At 35.7% G+C, this 21,848-nt stretch overlaps 1 protein-coding gene across 5 annotated transcripts in view; it reads right to left on the bottom strand.

Annotated features, from left to right (window-relative positions):
- The window catches only part of ANK2 (ankyrin 2), a 501,960-nt gene that overhangs the window by 147,190 nt on the left and 332,922 nt on the right, over positions 1 to 21,848 (bottom strand). For all 5 annotated transcript variants that reach the window (XM_030916064.1, XM_030916069.1, XM_030916049.1 and 2 more), the window contains one exon: positions 2,577 to 2,675. In XM_030916064.1, the coding sequence (XP_030771924.1) occupies positions 2,577 to 2,675 (99 nt within the window). The remainder of the gene's footprint in view (positions 1 to 2,576; positions 2,676 to 21,848) is intronic.

The raw sequence follows: 21,848 nt of genomic DNA, 5'->3' as shown, positions 1-21,848 counted from the left end.
ATAGTTTATATTAAAAGAGTGTGAAATTAATTTTTTCTTGGCGATGAGGCATTTGCTCACAGAACAGAATGTCGTTAAAAAGTTCTTGGCCTTTAATTTTGGTAACATTTAGGAAGAAGGAAGAGAGTAGAGAAATACTGTATAAAAATGGTACTGGAGAGACTGAGAACTCTCTTCTGAGAATTTAACCTTGGATCTTCACCATGTAGATTTCACTCTAATCTGTACTGCATGGGATAAGGCTAAACATTTGGAATGATTTGTTCAAGTACCTCAACTAAAAGGAAATCCATATTAAAGTTCGGTAGCTTCATTTTTCATCATTTATTTACCAATGCTAAGTGCCATAACTATGGGAAATTTTAAAACTTTAAATATTTCTTCTCAATCATGAATTTCATTGCCACATTGAATAATCGCACAATTATTTGATTTTAAAGTGATCATAATATCTTGATTAGTTATTAATTTTTGCAAATTAGCTACCAACCAGCTCAGGGCAAGTCCCTTCTTTAGGCATATTCACACATGTTCACATAGACTGTAGATGGTATTTAGCAATATAACACAGGATATCAAATGGCAATCAACCATACAGCCCTGTAAAAATATTATTATTATTATTTTTTACAGAATGATACACTAAAAAGGAATACGTAAAGATTTATCCATGTGTGTTTTTTGATAACCATTAGTGCAGACAATGAGAGTTTAATCAATTAAGCTTATATATTTAATAGGAAAAAAGTAATTTTAGTTATTTAAATGAGTTTCTAAAATGAAACAAATAATAGATATATAATGTGTCTAAGCTAGAATTTAAAACCTCACATGATTTATTTGCAAAAGACACATTTCCTTGTGGAATCAGAGAGGATTTTAACTTTCTGGGGATCAAAGTATAACATGGCCACTACTGATGCAATGTACATAAAAGGGTATTTTTAGAACCAAACGGGAAATGCTACAGAGGTCTAGACCAAAGGAGCCAGAAGCCATGAGACAGCTGGGAATGCCAGCAAGCTCAGTTTTCCCAAATCCTACACTAGAAACCTTAAGTCTCTTTGGTAAATAGAAGCATTCTAGAGTAAAGGTTTCATCTGGTAAATGATTCTGCTTTCAAGAAAATCAAAATCAAATAAAACAAATATAGATGTCCTTATTTTGATATATTTCTCAGAGGCCCAGATGCAAAGATGCAGACTCATATTGTTACCTGAGCTCTGCCCGAAGATATTCACATGGTACTCATGGACAGAACTAGTGTCTGAGGAAAGAAAAGGTCCCAAATCATAAAAATCACACTATATCCAAGTGGCAAGAGTACAAAATCTGTGTGTATTGAATAGAGAACTCAAAAACATTTCATACTGGGCAGTTGTGTTTTCCAGTCATAGGTAGGCAACACGGTTTCATTCATAGTATTTTCTTGGATTCTTTTTAAACTAACAAGAATAAGCTGTCAGAAAGTCGTTGCAATTGGCTCCATAAAAAGTTTTCTCCCAAAGGGACTGGAAAAGGATTTATTACATTTTAATAACCTCTCCTTCTAATGCAGCATAGAAGGGAGTTCATGTCCTAAAGACTTAATTGTCCAGAAAGGAAGCCACATTAAAAATTATCTTAAGATAGTTTCTGGGTAACAAGAATCCACCAGTCTTCTTTCACTTCAAGCCAGGAGTTTTGAAATTTTATCAGTGGGGCCACAAAATATGAAATAGGAAAAGCCAAGCTCATATACTCTGGTTGAAAGAGGTGAGGAGAGACATGTCTCAGGCGAGCTCTCTTCCTCTCCTCTTGCATGTCAACCACTCCCAACTTTCCAGTGGCCCCAAGCACAAGAGCTTCTGGAGCATCACTTGAAATCACTGCCCCAGACAGCCCTTGAACTTGCTGCTCAATCTGCCTAAGTAAAAATGAGGAAAATGCAAAGCAGTTTCTACTTACTACGTGGAAAAATAAGTGCTTAGGAAAGAAAACTGATGTTGTCAAGGCCCCTGCCCACTCTCACTTATTATGTCCAGATGTCCTGGAACTCTTTAAAACTAGACTGATTTTGAACATTCTAGTCAATTGTTGCCATAATCAGTCACACAACCATGTTTCATAATTTGTGCTTCAATAAGGTACAGGGTTTTTTTTTAGTGACATTCCTCATGAAACTGTGCTAACACAGATACTTATGAATTATTTCTGATGGTAAAAAAGTTGTTCCATTAAGGAATTATATTAGATCCTAACAAAGATAAAATGTTGGTGAAAAGAGATGAGTAGAATTTACTGTAATCGAATTTTAGAATGGTACAAAGCTCCCAAAAGGCCAGAGGATGGGAAACTGATGGAGGCATGATTTTATGTAAGAATAAATAGACACGAATCCAAAATGAAGGCATAAACTGATGGAACTCCGTGCACAAGCCTGAGTCATTTGTTCACAGCCACTGTTGCGATTATAATAGTAACATGAACGTTCCTAGCATATTTTAGACAAAGTAATGGAGATTATTTGCAGACTGATATAAAGAATATGGACATTAAGATCAAAGAATTCAAGACTTTAGGGCTGACAGTCTTACCTCTGTAGCAGTGCTCTGATTAGCTCCGTTTTCCAACAAATATTTCACAACATCAATGTGATTCTCTTGGGCAGCCATGTATAAAGGAGTAAAGCCATTCTGAGGACAAGAAATAAAAAAAGACATCTTCAATCATTTGTATAAGAGAGAATACGAGGAAGTAAACCTTCGACTTAGTGAAGCTATATAAAATACTTTCATAATGAAGAAATTATACACATTTTTACCATTACAAAGCTAGACAAAATTGCAGTGAACCAAGCCCCATACACAATTCCTAAAGCAATGAGGAAAAAGAGCTAAGGAAGATAGTTTCCCTCATTTCCTGTCTTCATTTCAGTACCAGAGAGTCACATTTCTCATCTGCTAACACTGTATTAAAGATGCTTAGTGGCCAGGCGCAGTGGCTCATGCCTATACCAGAACTTTGGGAGGCCAAGGCGGGTGGATCATGAGGTCAGGAGCTTGAGACCAGTCTGAACAGTGATGAAACTCCACCTCTACTAAAACTACAAAAATTTGCCAGGTATGGTGGCACATGCCTGTAATCCCAGCTACTCGGGAGGCTGAGGCAGGAGAATCACTTGAATTCGGGAAGCGGAAGTTGCAGTGAGCCAAGATCCAGCCATTGCACTCCAGCCTGGGTGACAGAGTGAGACTCTGTCTCAAAAAAAAAAAAAAAAAAAAAGAAAAAAAAAAAAAAGAAGATATCTTAGTGTTTTTTTAGCATATTTGGTATCTCAGTGTCTATATAATTCTATAACATATGGAATTATCACTATATATAGCATCTTCATAAAATAACATCTATATAATATCTTCTGTATTTATCATTCATAAACAATATTTAAAAAGACTATGGTTATCTTGAATATACACAGTTTAGTTAGCACGCTTAGTGAAGTAATTTACTACTCACAGCAGAATAGTCTAGGAGAGACTACAAATTTGATTGAAAATTTAAAAGTCTGTATTTCAGTGTTCTGATTGAGGCAGTATGGTTTATACGGAACATCTTTATATTGCTTTTTAAAGCCATTTTGAAATTCTATCACTCATTCTCACTTTCACTTTCTCAGTTATTTACTAAAATATAGCCACTGGTAGCTAGACTATCACTGAGCTACAGTGATAAATAAGACAGACACATGCACCCTAATGAGCACACACTATGGTAATATTATAACATTATTATAATCAGAGATTTTTAAAATTACTGAAATTGTATAACACGAGTTTTAAATCAAATTTAAATGGGAATATTTTCTTTTCATCAGAGCCTTAGGAATATGTAATGTCTCATTAAGGAAAAAACCTACAAAACCTTCTTGTGAAATAATTCATAAGCTCTCCAAACCATGTAGACCTAAACATAGATGCTTCCTTAAACTTTCCGTGCATTAACAAGAATAAGTAAAAACACAGATCAGAGTTCAGAGATTTTTTAAAACTTAAGAGAAAACTTTTTTTTTCTTTTGAGATGGAGTCTCGCTCTGTTGCCCAGGTTGGAGTGCAGTGGCACAATCTTGGCTCACTGCAACCTCTGCCTCCCAGGTTCAAGCAATTCTCCTGCCTCAGGCTCCCGAGTAGCTGGGACTACAGGGAGAAAACATTTTTTAAAGATCCTTTTTTGGAAATATAAATTCTTCTGTATATATCGCATAAGTGTAGAAACATTATTTAAAATGGCCAACATCCAGCAAAATATAAAGAGAGAGTATACAAGTAGACCAAGTAGAGTGATTTTAAATTAGATTATAGAAGAAACTCTTCAGGCTTCAAATGTTGGAGGAAAATTTAGAACTAAAAAAGAAATATAAGAGGAATGAATTAACAATGTTGTAGGATTCAGGAATAACTTGCTAGCTGGATAGCATATTTAAAAAAAAAAACACACAGCAAGCAGGTGAAATCTTGTGTATTTTAAGAACACTGAAGAGGTGGCGGAAGGATAGAATTAGAGATTCAAAGGAAGGGAAAGCCAGTGAGGATGGTAAAAACAATGAGTGGGTGTGGAATGGGGCTCTTTCATGACAAGCAAAAGGCAGGGATGAAAATAAAAGAAAAAGAACTTTTGATACAGTAAAACAATTTGCTAACATGCTTTTCTCTGACAGTCTTATAGATAGACCAAGAGAAAGGGAATCAGGCAGAGGTTGCCAGATCAGCAGGAGAAAGGAGATGTACTATGCTGAGGTCCCTGCCTGAGAAAGGACCCTGCCCTGGGTTCAGAGCTTTAGAGGGACCTCCTCCGGCTGGGCAGGGCAAAGAATCCTGAGGGCCAAGAGGACATGCTCACCACGACCCTACAGCTCCTCCATGACCAGAGTCCCTGCCTAGGTGTTCCCAAGTGTGGCTCCAATGCTCACTCACACTTCTTCCTTGGGTTCATCCTCTCAAGTGTCCATTGGTGTGCATACCCTTTGGGAGACAGAATGATGGCCCCCACATATGTCCACATCCTAATCTCTGGAACCTGTAAATGTTACCTAATTTGGCAAAAGGAACTCTGTAGATGTGATTAAGTTAAAAACAATTGATATGAGGAGATTATCCTGGATTATCTAAACCAGCTCTGTGTAATCACTGAGGTCTTTTTACAAGAGCAAGACGGAAGGCAAAGAGGAGAGAAGATGCTACGCTGCTGGCTTTGGAGATAGAGGACAGGGCCATGATAAAAGAATGCAGTGTTAGAAGTTGAGAAAGGCAAGGAAAGGGATTCTCACCTAGAGCCTCCGGAAGGAAACAGCAATGCCAACATCTTGGTTTTAGTCCTGTAAGACTAATTTCCAAAGCTAAAAAATAACAAATTTGTGTTGTTTCAAGCCATTGGTGGTGTAGTAATTTGTTACAGTAGCAACAGGTGTATAATACACACCCTTCAAGCTGTTTGCTAGGGAAGGTAGAAGTGGGAGATGTACAAAGCTTAAATATGTGCAGGTGTGTGTGTCCACACTCTTACATGTGATGCTCCTGTCACACAGATGGAGTCAGGGACAGGAGTAGAAAGGGGACAGGGTGGCAGGCCCCCAGGATTGGCACTGCCCTCATCACAGTCCTGTGTGTAACTCCAAGCATTCCAGGATGTCTAACTTTGGACCTGTCATGATTTACCTGTCAAAATAGGAGATACTTAACCATTTTTTAGCTTATGTAGCTTTTAATTTTAAAAAATAAATTGCAAGCGGGCCTCTTTTGCATTCCTTGTCCTGGGACCTACAAAGAGATGAGCTAAAGTAGTAGAGGAGAAAAGGAGGGGAATATCAAGGCTTATAAAAAATATCAAGGGAGACTACTGAGTATCTACCCAGAGGAAAAGAAGTCACTATACGAAAAACATACTTGCATACATGTGTTTATAGCAGCACAATTTACAGTTGCAAAAATATGGAACCACCCCAAATGCCCATCAATCAACAAGTGGATAAAGAAATTATGGTATGTGTATATACCATGTACTAACACCCAGCCATAGAAAGGAATGAAATAAGGGCATTTGCAGCAACCTGGATGGAACTGGAGACCATTATTCTAAGTGAAGAAACTCAGGAATGGAAAACTAAACATCATATGTTCTCACTCTTAGGGGGAGCTAAGCTATGAGGATGCAAAGGCATAAGAATGATACAATGGACTTTGGGGACTTGGAGGTGAAGGTGGGAAGGAGCTGAGCGATAAAGACTACAAATTGAGCACAGTGTACACTGCCCGGGTGATGGGTGTACCAAAATCTCAGAAATCACCACCAAAGAACTTATTCATGCAACCAAACACCACCTGTTCCCTTAAAACCTATAGAAATAAAAAATTAAAACAAAACAAAAAATCAAGGAAGAAAGTATCAAGTATATGGGGAGAAGGGTAGTGACAGACGAACATTCAAGATCTTGGTTACAGCATTTCACAAACATCACTTGTGTGCCTTGTGCCATGACCTTGGTGTGCTACAGCTTCCAGCAAAGTAGGGGAGCAAATGTGAAGAATGATAAAAGTGAAAGTGACTTACTGAGCTTCTGTTATATCCACTGTAAAAAATGCTTTGAATATATCTCCTTAAATTATAGTGTCCTGGTTTGTCTGGGACAGCTCAAGTTTATCATAGTATCCTGGAGTAATTATTAATAGTGCCTCAGTTTGGATGATAAATGACCTAATACTATATCTAATACTTAGAATAGTGCTGCAACATTTGTACTATTATTCTCATTCAAACTGAGGCAGCTGAGGCTCAAATACCTACATAATTAAGCCAAAGTCTTGCAGCTAATAAGTGATCTGCGAGTGACAGGCAGGTGGCAGTTTCTGAACAGTCTCTTCCCTGTAATGGTATTAGAACTCCATCCTGTGGATGAATTTTCCTCAGTCTGGTTGTGTGATAGAATCTCCTGTAAGAGCTTTTAAGAGTGCCTAGGTACCACTCTACCACCTCGTCCCTACTGAATTGGAGTCTCCATGTGCAGAGCCCAAAAATGAACATTTTTTAAAAGCACATTTTTTAAATTGCCTTGAAAAGTTTGTTTCAGGTGATGCAGAAAAGTTGAATGTATTTTGGTAGGGAGCACCATAATCACATTTGCATTTTAGAAAGTTCATTCTGGTGAAAACAGATGCCTTGGCTTGGGGTGCTAGGAGACAAGAAAGGAAGTAGGTTGTCAATCAGCTCCTGCAGTACCCTTTGCAGTAGTGTACATAAAAGATGAAGGAAGCTTTGGTTCAGAGATTGGAGAGTTGTTTATTGTTACAAAACATGTGAAGTAAGGCAATAAGGATTTACTACAGGTCCTTAAAATGTGGAAATTATTGTCTCTTAACTTACCGGTATTTAACAACAAAAAATAGCCCACTGGAGAATGTGAAACATGCCTTTGGGTAATTAGGACAAGGCATAGCAGCACTTTAACACCACTCTACTGTAAACTTTATAGGAAAGCATTTATCATCACATATTAATAGCTTAAGAACATAACTGTATTGGCTTCTGCGTACATGCATCCAGGTGCTTTCCAACACCTTTTGTCTCTGTGTGTTTCTAAAAAGTCTCTGGTTGCATGTAGGTACGAAAATAGATGCATTTTCTCCTTTTTGGTATAAAAAAAGTCAAAGATATCCACAGCCCAGGCTGATACTGAGTGGGTGAAATAAGAACAGCATTACCAGTTGTTACAGTAGTTCTGGTGTGACCAACAGGTGCCCCTAGCAACTGGTTATTAAATATTTTGAACATTACCCCTGTATATAGAAATCTATGAATTATTTGTTATTCATTATATTTACTCAACAAAAATATGTTTGGTGACTTTTCACTGCTATGCATTGTGTTCAGTTTTAACGATTCAGAGACAAAATGCAAGGTTCCTGTTTTAAGAATTCACAGCCCAGAGACTGAGATGGACAAGTTAGCAAAATTCTGTATTACAGTTTAGTGAACACCTATATAATTAGCTTTTTAAAAAATTACGTGTTGGATATAAAGAGAACACAGATGAAAGACCCATAATTCAACTAAATAAGGAAATGATATCTGAAGGAAGTTACTGGGAGTAATAGCTAGAAGACACTGAAGACACAGAAGCAGGAAAGGTATTTGAAAGAGAAGTAACACCATGCAATGAGACAACACAGGACGTAAGGAAACTTACAAATAATGCATTGTTACTGGGGAGAAGCAGCTGAGATAGGCAGCGATCAGTCCCTGTTTGCCTTGCTGAGGAGTCTGAATTTTATTCTGAAAGCCTTGTGAGGAATTGTTTTTTGTACAGGGGTTTGACACAGATACATTTGCTTTTTAAAGATATTACTTGGTGAGGAATGGGGAAGATACATTGGAAAACAGAGGCCAGACTATAGTCCAGAAGAGTGGAAAGCAGGTTTTTGTTAAATCCCAAGAAGTGAGAATTACAAGTATTAATATGATTTTAGTATTTTAAAATGTAACTTACTCTTTATTTATTTATACTCTGCTTCATGATTAGGAAGATTAGCAGTGCATTCTGTCTGTATTATTTATCAGTCATTGATAATAGTTATCAGGTTTATTAAACAGCTATAATGCTTTTCTTCAAATATAGAAATCATGCTGTATTTTAGGGAATTCAAACACTTATTACAAAAATATCTTCCTATTTACATTAGTAATGTAACTATAAACCAGTAATCAGGTTTTAGCCAATGGTGAAAATTCCTTTCGGTAATTGGATTATCTTGGCAAATTGAATGTGCAAGAGCTAATATTTATATTTTTACATATTGGATGTAGATTTAATGAAGCTTTTGGAAAATCTTTAAAGCAAGTACATTTATTGATATTCATAAGTCATTTCAAAGAAATTATACAGAGAAAAATACTGTTAATATACAAGGTAATTAATGGTTTAGCACCAATGTTTTAGACAAGAACTTCAACTCTAAGAATTGTCATTATTATCAATTTTAAAGAATCTTAACTTTTCAGCCTTAATTTTCCTGGCATGCATAACTTTATTCTGCCCTTACACAAGTGAAGATTCATCACTTGGTTGACTTAAAAAAAGTGATCATACAAAATTACTTTTATCTTAATATAAGGGTCAATGTTACTATTCATTTTCAACAGTCTTTATAGCACCAGATTTGTTCTAAAAATTATTCCTAGGCACTGGGCTAGGTGTTCCGAAAGTAACAAACGTGAATACAATATTGTTCCTGCTTTCAAGAGTAAAAAAAATGACAATTCACAGAATACATCTATATAGAATCATTTAAGGCTCCAGACATACTATAATTTCCAAAAGAGAAACATGAATAAAATGCTGTTGGAATACTATAGACTGAGCAATTAATTCCGTGAAGAAGGTATATTCTGGCCTATGCACACAGATCAGAGAGAACATTGGGAGGTCTAAATGAAATCAGGATGGCAGATACAGAGAAAGTGGAATGTTCTTTATTGTTCTTTTCTCTTCTTGCTCCATTGTCTCTCAAAAGATGTGGTATCTGTAGGGGAAGTATGAGTGTCTTTGCTGCAGACACATATTTCACTTGGGGGATTTTTCCCTCTAAACCTGAGTCTAATGAATAGTGAAAGAACAGTAAGAGAAATTACTAGTATGGGTAAAAGCCAAAGCAAGAATGCATCTTGAAAAGAATTCTTACAGGTCTTAAAATTAAAAAAAAAAAAAAAAAAAAAAAAACCTTCAAAGATCTCTTAGCCAGAACTTAATATAGAAAACTACAATTCATTATATTACCACTCAGCTAAAGATAGACCTTAGGTAATTTCATAAATGATGCATAAACTAAATCACATTCTCTAAAATATATCACAAGAGTGGAAACTGATTACGGAAATTTCAAATGATTACACAAAATGTCTGTGTAAACTACTCATTTTATTTGTTCTTACTTTCAATCTTACATTGCTAAGCTTATTAAATATATTTCAATGATTAAAAGAGACTGCCCTATTTTCCTAGATGAAAATGTTGCAGCATTTTCATCTAGGAAACAGATGTCACCATTTTACAGTTGAGGAATTTTTAACCCAGAGATTGAGTGACCACCAAGTAGACTGGCCAGTTACAGAGGTTAAGGAGAGAATAGGAGGTGAACAAATACAGCAAGTGCAGAGATACTGCAAACTCTTACCATACCTTCTTCAACTTTCAGGCCTCGACATAAGTGTTACTCTCTCTGAGAGGCTTTACTTAGTACTCACAGAAATGCTTAGCACATAGTAGGTGTTCAATAAATATTTGTTACATAAATGAATAAAGTAAAACAGAATTCAAATTCCTCTAGCCCTAGAAAGGCCTTCAAGTGAATTCAGCTCTGGTTAACATCTTCACTACAACCTTATGAGAAACTCTGCATAACTAAGCCACCACTCCACAGTGGCTGTGATGATAATATTTATTGCTGTTTTAAGCTAATAATATCCACACTAAGTTTGGGGATGATCTGTTATGCAGCAATAGTCAACTAACATAAAGTCTAATACAGTCCTACATAATCTGGCCCTCACCTACCCTGCCAACCACATCTCTTACAACTTACATGCTTCCTTCTGTTTGGAAAAGAAACTCATATCTTAGACATTTATTTTCAAATTTTGTAGTAATAAGAATGGTTACAGAAAGATCTGGGTTCAAATATGTAAGTAGAATTCCTCTTTTGAAGAAGCACCCCATCTTTTGCAGGCAGGTCAATGTCAAGATTTATGTTTCTTCATAGAGCAGAACTCTTCAGCAGCCTTAACCATGACATGCTAGGAGGATCTTCACAGACTCAGTTAGTACTGGTTGGGAAATACTACTCTAGTTCCCATCCCAGATACTATGCATCTTCTTCTTCCTCGGAATCAGCATTATGAGAGATTAGTTGGAAAACATCCCCAAACTGTCATCAAGCTTTAAGGTCAGGATGATTCAAATTATTTCCCTAAATATATTGTGAATGCACAGCTGCAAAGGATGTAAAAAACCAATGGGTACTAATCGTTGTCACAAAAACAAAGACTACTTTGTGTACTCTGGGGGAGCATTTAAAGGAAAAGGACAAAATATATGATTATATACGTGTTTAGTATTAATAGTTAAGAAGGCATCCTATTAATTAAAGTACATATACATTTTCGCAGATAATCTGAAGTTGACAATTCTTAGCCAGGGTTAGGATATTATAAATTATTTTAACTACTTTCCTCTCTCCAAAGATGATTAAAAGATTAATTCATAGTTAAACTATCCAATGACATTAAAATGACTAATGTCCTAAATCTTTCTAGGGAGGTTAAGTTTTATCAAGTGTTTTCTATGTCATCCTGTTTTATCTCCGCAACTATGCTATTAGGCCACTTTTATGATGAGACTGTGGCTCACAGTTATTCACCCAAGGACACACCAAGTGGCAAGACTAAGATCTGAACCCTAAAGGGATCCAAACTCAGTATTCTCTTCACTCCCTCAGCTGCCCTTTTCAATAAGGATCAAATTGCCTCAGACTCAAAAAGTTTGAGGCAGGATAATCACTGAAACCAGGGAAGCAGAGGTTGCGGTGAGCCGAGATTGCACCACTGCACTCCAGCCTGAATGAGAAAGCAAGACCCTGTTGCAAAAAATATATATATATATATTGTTTCAGAGAACACCTGTACTTTTATCTAGTAATTGGACAATTAACTTTCTTCTACTTTCACCTAAGCCATTTACTAGGGATGAGCTGGAAAGCTCTGCCTTGTGACATGGAATTTCTATGACCTGCTTGATGAAGAATGTTCAAATGTTTTCTTAGGCATAGGAATTCTTCCGGTTTTTTGTTTCCAGTGGGTAAGAAATTTGGGTGGTGTTAGTAAGAAGAGAGAAGTCTAGGCACTTTACATTTGTTATCTAATGCCAGCAGTCCATTGAAACAAATACTGTATCTTTATATGACTCAAGTAAATTAGCATTCACAGGGATTAAGAAGCATGCCTGAAGTTTCACATTACTTAAAACATGGAGCTGGGATTCGAACCCATGTTTAATTCCAAAACTCATGTTCTTTCAACTATACTGTTCTGCCATGTGTTTTAACAGCAAATTCCGCAGATGATATTATACGATGTCTGGTTATTGCCAGCAAACAGAAAGAAAATACTGTATTCCCTCTGGGTCTACCATGAGCCCTGCTTTCAGTTTCTCATGGATAAATTACCAAGAAAGCCGGGCGCGGTGGCTCAAGCCTGTAATCCCAGCACTTTGGGAGGCCGAGACGGGCGGATCACGAGGTCAGGAGATCGAGACCATCCTGGCTAACACGGTGAAACCCCGTCTCTACTAAAAAATACAAAAAAATTAGCCGGGCGAGGTGGCGGGCGCCTGTAGTCCCACTACTCGGGAGGCTGAGGCAGGAGAATGGCGTGAACCCGGGAGGCGGAGCTTGCAGTGAGCTGAGATCCAGCCACAGCACTCCAGCCTGGGCGGCAGAGTGAGACTCCGTCTCAAAAAAAAAAAAAAAAAGAAAGCATTTGAACTATTTTGCTTGTTTCCAGTTAGTCACTCCGATGCATCCTATACATGAACCTGAACTAATCTTCCTAAAATCTGTTTTCAACAACCTACTTATCTCTACATTGTCGTCTTACTGACTGTGACTGGAGGAGATCAGTTTTCTTTTTTTTTTTTTTCTTTGACTCGGAGTCTCACTCTGTCCCCCAGGCTGGAGTGCAGTGGCTTGATCTCGGCTCACTGGAACCTCCGCCTCCAGGATTCAAGCAATTCTCCTGCCTCAGCCTCTTGAGTAGCTGGGATTACAAGCCTGTGCCACCATGCCTGCTAATTTTTGTATTTTTAGTAGAGATAGGGTTTCACTACGTTGGCCAGGATGGTTTCAAACTCCTGACCTCAAGTGATCCGCCCACCTTGCCTCCCAAAGTGCCGGTATTACAGATGTGAGCCACCGCACCCAGCCCTGGAGATCAGTTTTCATAGACAATAACTGAAGATCAAGACCTTTTATATCCTTGCCCCATTTTACTCAGTAAGTTATAATGAAAACAAACCTTTAATACATATTATGATGTTGCTGCAGACCAACTTGTCTCACCACTATTTCTACACTCACCATGCTCAATTCTACCTCCTCACATTGTTGTTACTAATCTTCCCATCTGCAAAGTCTTCCGTTTCATTTTCCTGTCTGCAGACCTTATGTACGAGTCAATGCCTGGCTCCAGTCCTCTATGAGTTTTTCGTTAACAAAATCTAGGCTATTCCAAATCTTCCTCTCCAGTACATAGTCTGTTCCATATAATTTAGTACCAAATCATATAGTGTCTTCTGTTGTTTGCCTTTGTTTCTTATGTGTTCATCTTGACTTTGCATGTAGCCTATACACTTCTTGAAAGCAGCTTCTTCTCTTACACTTGATTGGAATCCTCCATAGAAATCAGCATTGTGCTGAGAACATAGTAAGTGTCCAATAAATAGCTGTTGATTGACTAAAAGTTTACTTTTAGCTTTATTTTCCTTTGTTCCTGACAATTATAGATGACTTAGATTTGTGCTTTTCTCCTTTATTCAACATTTAAATTTAATAGCTGAATTACCATTACCCCATTCTACAGAAAAGTTGAGATGGCTAGGCTCAACTTTATTGTAAGAGTAAATAATGTTTTATTTACTCTCACATAACTCCAAAATATTTTTCTCTCTCTGTGTCACTTTGCAAAAATGAGTAACTACCTTGCTAAACTGTTAAGCTATGATGAAATAATTCTGTTGTTTATGTCTTTGGATTTTTAAACAAAAAAATAAGAAAGCAAATGAATATTTTAAAAATCATAGAGAAAGTAAACAAATTTAAAAAGAAAACAAATAATTTTTTTTAAAAAAAGAAAACATACGACTTTTTAAAACTGGAATATCCAAGCTATAGACATGGGTATTTGTAGGTACCTACTGAGGATCCTCCTTCTTTCTTGGAAGTATCCTGTTTTTTCATTACAGTACCTATGTTTCCCCACATAATTCCAGTAAAGTTCACGTAATTACAATAAAGCTGAACTTCTCTCCTTATCTTCTAGGCCCAGACAGGTTATCAAATGACTTAAGCCAATCAGCAGATTACATTCTCTTGGTAATGCTGGTATAAGTTTGGTCAAGAAAATTAAGCTGGTTCAATCAACCAAACTCAAATTCTCTTTTGGAAAGCTAGGACAGACATGTTCCCTTCTTTTGATTCCGAACAAGAAAATGTGTGGTTCTGATCCTAGGACCACAAGAAAAGCCAGATGAGGATAAATTGGCACTGCAGAAATTACAGCAAAGAGGAAAAAAGATTCTGAGTCCTTGGTTATGAATGAGCCACCAAATGGGCAGGAGGCAATCTTAGAGTTCATTATACCCATTTAAATTTTTTATTTATAAAAGCCAAGAAAATCCCCTTTTTGTTGTTTGTCTAATGAGGAACTGTTTTTCTTATTTGCAATTGAAAGTATCTTAGCTGGTAAATCCTAGTTTGGTATATACTTAAATATAGTTTGTACCACTGCCATTAGTTTATAAGGAAGCATTTTCTAGGAAATCTGAAGAGATCATAAAACACATCACAGAAATAACAGTAAGAAAAACGTAATTTAATATTATTATGGTTAAAATATATTATTTAGTGACCCTGAGACACATCTGCAGAGAAAATCTAAAACAGATTTTCAAGTATGAGGTTAACCTACAAAAAAGTAGGTGGATCATTTTCAGTAAGAAAGTAAATTTGCTCTTGCAAGTGATGAGATTTTAAAATACTTTTTTCTGTGTAAGGAGAAAACACAAAATAAGATATACAGCAGTAGGCTTTTCTTCATTGTTATTTTTGTGTCTATAATGCTTTTATTTAAGTTGTCAATAGAAATGTTAAGTTTATGTTAGATTAAGTGCTGCTCACTATATCACATAAAATTTTATAATAATATATAAGTATCTTTATTTTTATATGCATAATTAATTTAAGTAATAAAAATTAAATTTTACAGTTGTACCCAATTTGTTATAAAAGTAATGAAAATGTCTAAATGTCAGAGAAGAATCTTTAGTGTAAAGTTAATAAATATTTGAATATTGAAATTGGGTAGAAATTAATTCCCTGGTAGATTTCCTTAAAGAAACATTTCTAGACTTTCAAATTATCTAACAACATAGATTACTAGAGTTCAGATCTTCGGTATGTAGTATAATTTGCTCAGCATGTAGCCAGTGCATTAAAATAGGTATACAGAGCAATTTAATACATGACCTAGTAACTTAGAAGCAAGAGAAAATGTGTTACCTCCAAAAGCAAAAATGCTGACTACTTTGTATAGGCCTATGGCATTGAGAAAATTAAGTCAATAACAATCGCTATTGGGTGCTTTTATTTTCCCCCAACAGAACAAAATCCATAAACCTGAAATAATTATTTTGCATTAAGCTACAGTATTAACTTAATTGGTTATTGTTCTACCATTTTGAGGTTGATTCAATATAATAAGGATAAAAAATGGCTTTCTAGATTAAACCACTCAGAATAAGTTATAACTCTTTTACTTCTCTCAGGCATTATACCCCCCAAAATTATTTAAATGAATGACTACCAAATAGTTTTCTTATTTCTACTTAACTTTGAGAAAATAAAATGCTGCTCCAAGTTTTTAAAAACACATCTAACATCAAAACACTATGTGATCTTGTTAGACCAGCTCATCTAAAGCCACACTTCCTATACTCTTGTCAACTGCAGCTAGTAGCCTTGGCTTTGTTAATAAATACAGAAGGTAGCAGTATAGCACTTTTTATCACCTGAGATACACACCCAGAAAATCTAAATCTCCAATCAAATGAAGTTATTGCTTTCTTCATCAATGTCAGTCATTTTTTTTTTTTTTTTTTTTGTCATCTAATGATTACTGTTAAACTGACAGATAACTTTGCAGGGCAATTCAAAAATTAAAACATGCCATCTGACACAAATATACCAACACCTTCCAAGGGAATTCCAACTTTTTAAAAATTTTCCAAGTAAAAGGTTCATTTTTTTTATTCTAAAATAGTTGCTATGTTTTCTCAACAGTCGTCAGAATTATAAAGCTATTCTCACTCCATGTCTGGTATTAACAGTTTTGGAAATAATCAAAGTCTTGTTTCATATCATATTACATGTATAATACTAATAAAGGTTAGAGCATTAGAACAAGACCTGGGGTTATAAATAGGTTTTATAATGTTTGAACAACAGAGCAATTTAAGCACAATGAAAGCCTTACTATAGAACTTGTCCATTACTAAGTGTGGGTTTTTGTCTGTGCTGACTTACCCTTATCCAAGGTCTTTTAAAAGCTGCTAGGGAGTTAGAGCAGGCAGTGCGCCCAGACAGTGCTGAGATGGAGAAGAAAAATACACTACACAAAAGTGACATACTCAATGTTTAGCAGCTGCTTAACAAATTCTAATTCACAACTTGCCAAAGATAAAACCTCAAAGAATGAACAATCTTCAACGCATTGACTCAAAACCTCACGTAGACAACACATGGAACCATTCAGTTCCATGCTGACATTTAGTGTTCTTTAGAGTAGGTGTCCCCATCCCCCAGGCCATGAACCGGTACTGAAACTAGGTCGCACAGCAGAAGGTGAGTGGGGGGTGACTGAGCATTACCACCTGATCTCCACCTCCTGTCAGATCAGAGATGGCATCGTATTCTCACAGGTGCACGAACCCGCTCATGAACTGCCTGTGAAAGGGATCTAGGTTGTGCGCCCCTTATGAGAATCTGATGCCTGATGATTTGAGGCGGAACAGTTTCATCCTGAAACCATCCACTGCTCGTGGATAAAATGTCTTCAACAAAATCGGTCCTTGATGGACCGCTGCTTTGGAGTATTTAGTTATAATTTATATATTGAAATATATTCACATTCAAAAATTTAAGGCTACTTGAAGCACTTTATATATATGTACGACTAAAATATATATCTACAGTCAAGATAAGGCTACAAGTGCAACCCTGAACAAACTTTAATTGTAGTCCTCTAGTAGTGGTAACCAGAACTCAGAATGAATGAGGTACAGTAATTTAACACTTGGGCTTTTGGCAGCCATAGAAAAAAGGGAAATGTGATAGAAATGGGAGTTCTCATATTTTGAGAAAGGAGAACTTGCTTTTTTTTTCTGGTCATCTAGAATGATGATTTCATACAAAGGACAGAGAACACACAGTTGGCTGTCTACTGTACCTGTGGCTGTTCCTTTGAAGAATTCTCATATGCGTCAAGGGAAGAATCACTATTAAATGAAGGTAAGTTTTCATCAGAGGAATAATCTCTGATTAGCATATGATGTGGCAAGGTTGATCAACGCAAATCATGAAAATTGTAGAGTGTGATGTACCCTTACTGACACAGAGGCTGCCTCATTCCAACAAAGTCGTTCTATAGCTAGCCTTTCCTCTAAAAAAAAAAAAAAAAAAAAAAAAAAAAAAAAAAAATGTGTTTGAACGGCCTTAAAAATCTGGATGGATGGAGTTCTTGATCCCAAAGTACAAAAGCTACAAATTGGGCCCTGATAACTTTAAGGGAAGGTGTTACTCCTCAAAGCTCTTACTTAAAAGAACCTAAGCATGCTCTGCCCACTCCTCATACTTCTGTTCAGAACCAGATTTTAAACAAAAATATCTTCTGATTGTTGTTCTTCCTGGATATATTGGCTTCAAAATGTACCCCCAAAAACTGATGAGGATGATCTGTTAGATGTGTTTTCTAGAGCAAGACTGCACAAAACAATAATTATTGTGGCCTCTGAAATGATATTTATTATTGTGCTTTCAAATGATGATGCCCTAACAGGCCTAATTGCACTCATAAGGCATTTCATTGGCAATCAACAGGATTCTTACATCTTTATCTTTCTTTTAGCTATGGCAAGGGAGTATTCACTACCAAAAGTTAAGAAAGCAAAGCAAAGACTATATTGTTACATCGTCAGAGCTAGAACAGTGCTTGGCATATGGTATATACTTAATGAATATATTCATTTTTTCTGGCTGTTTGTAGCAAATCCTTTTTCTAATTATTCACATTCATGCCCTGTGTTCCAAAACTATGTTATACCAAGGTAAAGGTAATATGCTGCTAATCACACAAGACGAAACTTTGGTACAATCTTTTCTCCACTCCCCAGTCCAGAAAATAATAATCTCTCAGTCTCAATAGAGAATTAGCCATTTTGGGCAATATTATCCTCAACTCCAATCAATTTATTTCTTCAATAACTTAAGTAGATCATGCAAATATATCTAACAATTAGAAGAGTAGCCAACATTTATATTGCACTTATTACATGGACAATAAGTGTACTAACCCATTTAATCTCTATATCAACCCTATGTAGCAAACACTATTATCCCTTCTTTACAGATGGGGAATGGAGTCACTGAGAGGTTAAGTAATAAGTCCAAGGTCACAACTAGTGGATTAATGAAACATATTTCATTGCCTTTCCTCTCCTATTCAGAAGTAGAATGGGATGTGCCCTGCTCCTGCATTTACCTCATTTAGTAATGTCTTTATTTTGCTTTCCCATGTTGTTTTTTTATTTTAATGTGAAGGTTTTATTATATTATGCATGTTTCCTGCTATTCATGTCTTCCAGTTAATATGTTATTTAAACATAACATGCTTAAGGGGTATGATTTAAAAGACTGTACACAGTTATGTTCAGACAACATACAGGAGAGTCTCCTGTACAATAAAATAGTTAATGAATGTCTTTTGATGACATTGTTTGTTCACATATGTTTCGATTCCTGCAAATCCACAATTCTAAAGGGCCACTTTTTGTAAGTGAAATGATATGTACTTTCACAGTAATATGATTTCATGGCATTTTAAAATTATTATATAAAAATTTCCCAGTGATTTGAAAAGAATAAAAATTATAGTTAAAGTTAGTCATGCAAGCACACTCTGATGCTTTAACCTGTGCCTCACGAGTCTAATTTCAGATAGGATATTTAAAGTCCTAACCTACCATGCTCATATATGAAAACTTACTGCTTAATACTCTTAGTAACAAATTTTTTACAGAATGATTCATGTCGACCTTTAGGCTGAAGAAAATCTTAGTCAAATACCATGACAAAACAACTCTGTGATGCATGGTATTGAATTTTATATGCAGCAGGCTCTTAATAAATTAGTGAATGTAATAAAGATTTTATTAATTGATTTGTAGATTTTTCCAGATTGTCTATTTAAATAATCATAACTTCTGTATACAACAGCATTTTGTCTTTTCTTTTTTCCATTTATATTCATAGTTCTCTTTCTTTTCTCATTGCATTGGCTAGGAATTGATTGCAGTGTCAAATAGTATCACAAACAGGAATCCTTTTCTTGTTACTGCCTTTAATGAGAATACTGATGTTTGCAGTGGTTTTTGGAATATTTCCTCTGCAAGGAACCTGATATTCCTAGTTGGATAATTTTCAATAATTATTAAAATTTAATCTATTGATCTATTTAATCTGGAATTAATTAAAAAGTTTTAAAACTAGCCAACTAGGAATATCAGGCTGATTCCAGAGGGTATATTTGAAGATTAAAATTTAAATTAAATCAATGTAAATTATATACATATATAAATGAATCACTTAAATATTAAAATATCGAGTTAAAGATTTATATTATAGTGGAACACTACACTAACCCATACAAGTATGACCAATTAGCCCTTCTCAAGACTTACATTTAAGATAGCTGCCCACACAGTATTTGCCCAAATAGCAGGTGTTGCATGGAACTTTACATTTATAAAAACCTAGCCCATATAATCAAGAATATTAGATATCTTTTAAATAGCAATTTGAAGTTGGTTCTTCACATCTTTATACTAGTGACTTTAGCCTCACTGATACTTCATTCTAACTAAGGTATATTATATTACAGACACTTCAAAAATCATTTTACTATTGTGACACAAGCAAATGTAAACACAATACATTTTAGGTTTGTGATATTCCATTTAGAATTTTCCAGACTTAGAATTACCTTCTGAAAGTAATTTTCAAAAATAATATTTGGTTAAAACACATTTTATTAGTTGGACTTCTATTTTCACCATCCAGGCTATCTAAGATGAGAATCCTCATTCTTTTTCCCATTAGCCTGAAGCTTCAAATGTCAGTAGGAGATCAATGTCTATACTATAGTGTTTTAACAATTAAATTACTTAAAGGTCTTTAGGCATCGTGTTTAGGGGAATGCAATTTCATATACTCAAATTGACAGCGTTCTAAGGAGGTTGCAAAACAAGCCAGTCACACAAACCGACATATGTTCTTCACTGTGCCAAGAAAAGGCAGCAGTGGGCATACAGAGTGGCTAGTCTTGCATGGCTGCACTAGTGCTGAATTTGGTAACAATGACAGCTAACAGTCATTGAGCTCTTAAAATTGCCAGGCATTAAAGGATGAGTTCGTGTCCTTTGTAGGGACATGGATGCAGCTGGAAATCATCATTCTCAGCAAACTTTCACAAGAACAGAAAACCAAACACCGCCTGTTCTCACTCATAGGTGGAAATTGAACAATGAGATCACTTGGACACGGGAAGGGGAACATCACACACTGGGGCCTATTATGGGGAGGGGGGAGGGGGGAGGGATGGCATTGGGAGTTATGTCTGATGTAAATGACGTAAATGACGAGTTGATGGGTGCTGACGAGTTGATGGGTGCAGCACACCAACATGGCACATGTATACATAGGTAACAAACCTGCACGTTGTGCACATGTACCCTAGAACTTAAAGTATAATAAAAAAAAAAAAAAATTGCCAGGCATTGTTCTAAATGCTGAACATGAATTAATCTCACAGCTGTTTGCTGAAGGTACTGTTATTATGATCCCCCTATCAGAGGTGAGAACTCTGAGACACATTTACATGAGTAGAAAGCAGAAGAACTCATGAGTTACGTGAGTAGAAAGCAGAAGAGCTGAAATTTGACCTCTGGGATTTGACCACCTAGCATCAGAATTTGCGTTCTTATCCATTTTATTATGCTGCCTAGCAATGTCAAAAGAGATCGCTGGCCATTTCAAAGTCTTAAGAACTTCTTCTTCCTAGCTTTAAGTGTAGAAATAAAGAGTAGAAATAACCAGAGGATTCCAATTATTACACATAAATAGGTATTAATAGCGATAGTGAACTGTATTGTACATCCTAACAAATTTATATTTACCATGTTTATTCAATTATTGGGCTTTGCATATCTTCCCAATTAAGAAAGGAAATAAATACTAAAGAATAATATCTGAAAAAAAGGTATTAGTAATTGCACCAAGTATGAAAACTTTGAAAAAAATAAGATATAATACAGATTCCAATTTTCATCTTTCAAGAAGGATTATGTAATTAATCAAAGTCTGGGGTTTAAATCAAATCACTTTTGGTACATAGGTAGTTACCTAAACCCTCAGTTTCCTCTGCATAAAATGAAGAAAGCAATGCTGACATTTATGCAAATTATGTATTAAGCTGTAATAAAATATTGTCAATAAATTCACTCATGCTTTTCAGGATTTTAGACATATATAACTGGATAACTCCATTAAGGAGCAATAAAGATGTAATTGTTTATAAAGCATGATAATATAGTATAAAGAGAATTTAACTGTATAGAAATGAACAAAAAAATACTTCTGAGAAAGGCCATCGTACTTGAAAGTTGGGAATGGAGAATTAGGTTTGATCTCTGTATACTTTTGCATTGTTTTGATTGCTTAAAA

Source organism: Rhinopithecus roxellana, chromosome 2, assembly GCF_007565055.1.
Source record: "Rhinopithecus roxellana isolate Shanxi Qingling chromosome 2, ASM756505v1, whole genome shotgun sequence".
NCBI classification, from domain to species: Eukaryota; Metazoa; Chordata; class Mammalia; order Primates; family Cercopithecidae; genus Rhinopithecus; species Rhinopithecus roxellana.
Note: the sequence above shows the minus strand (reverse complement) of the source record. Positions and strands in the feature narration are given on the sequence as shown.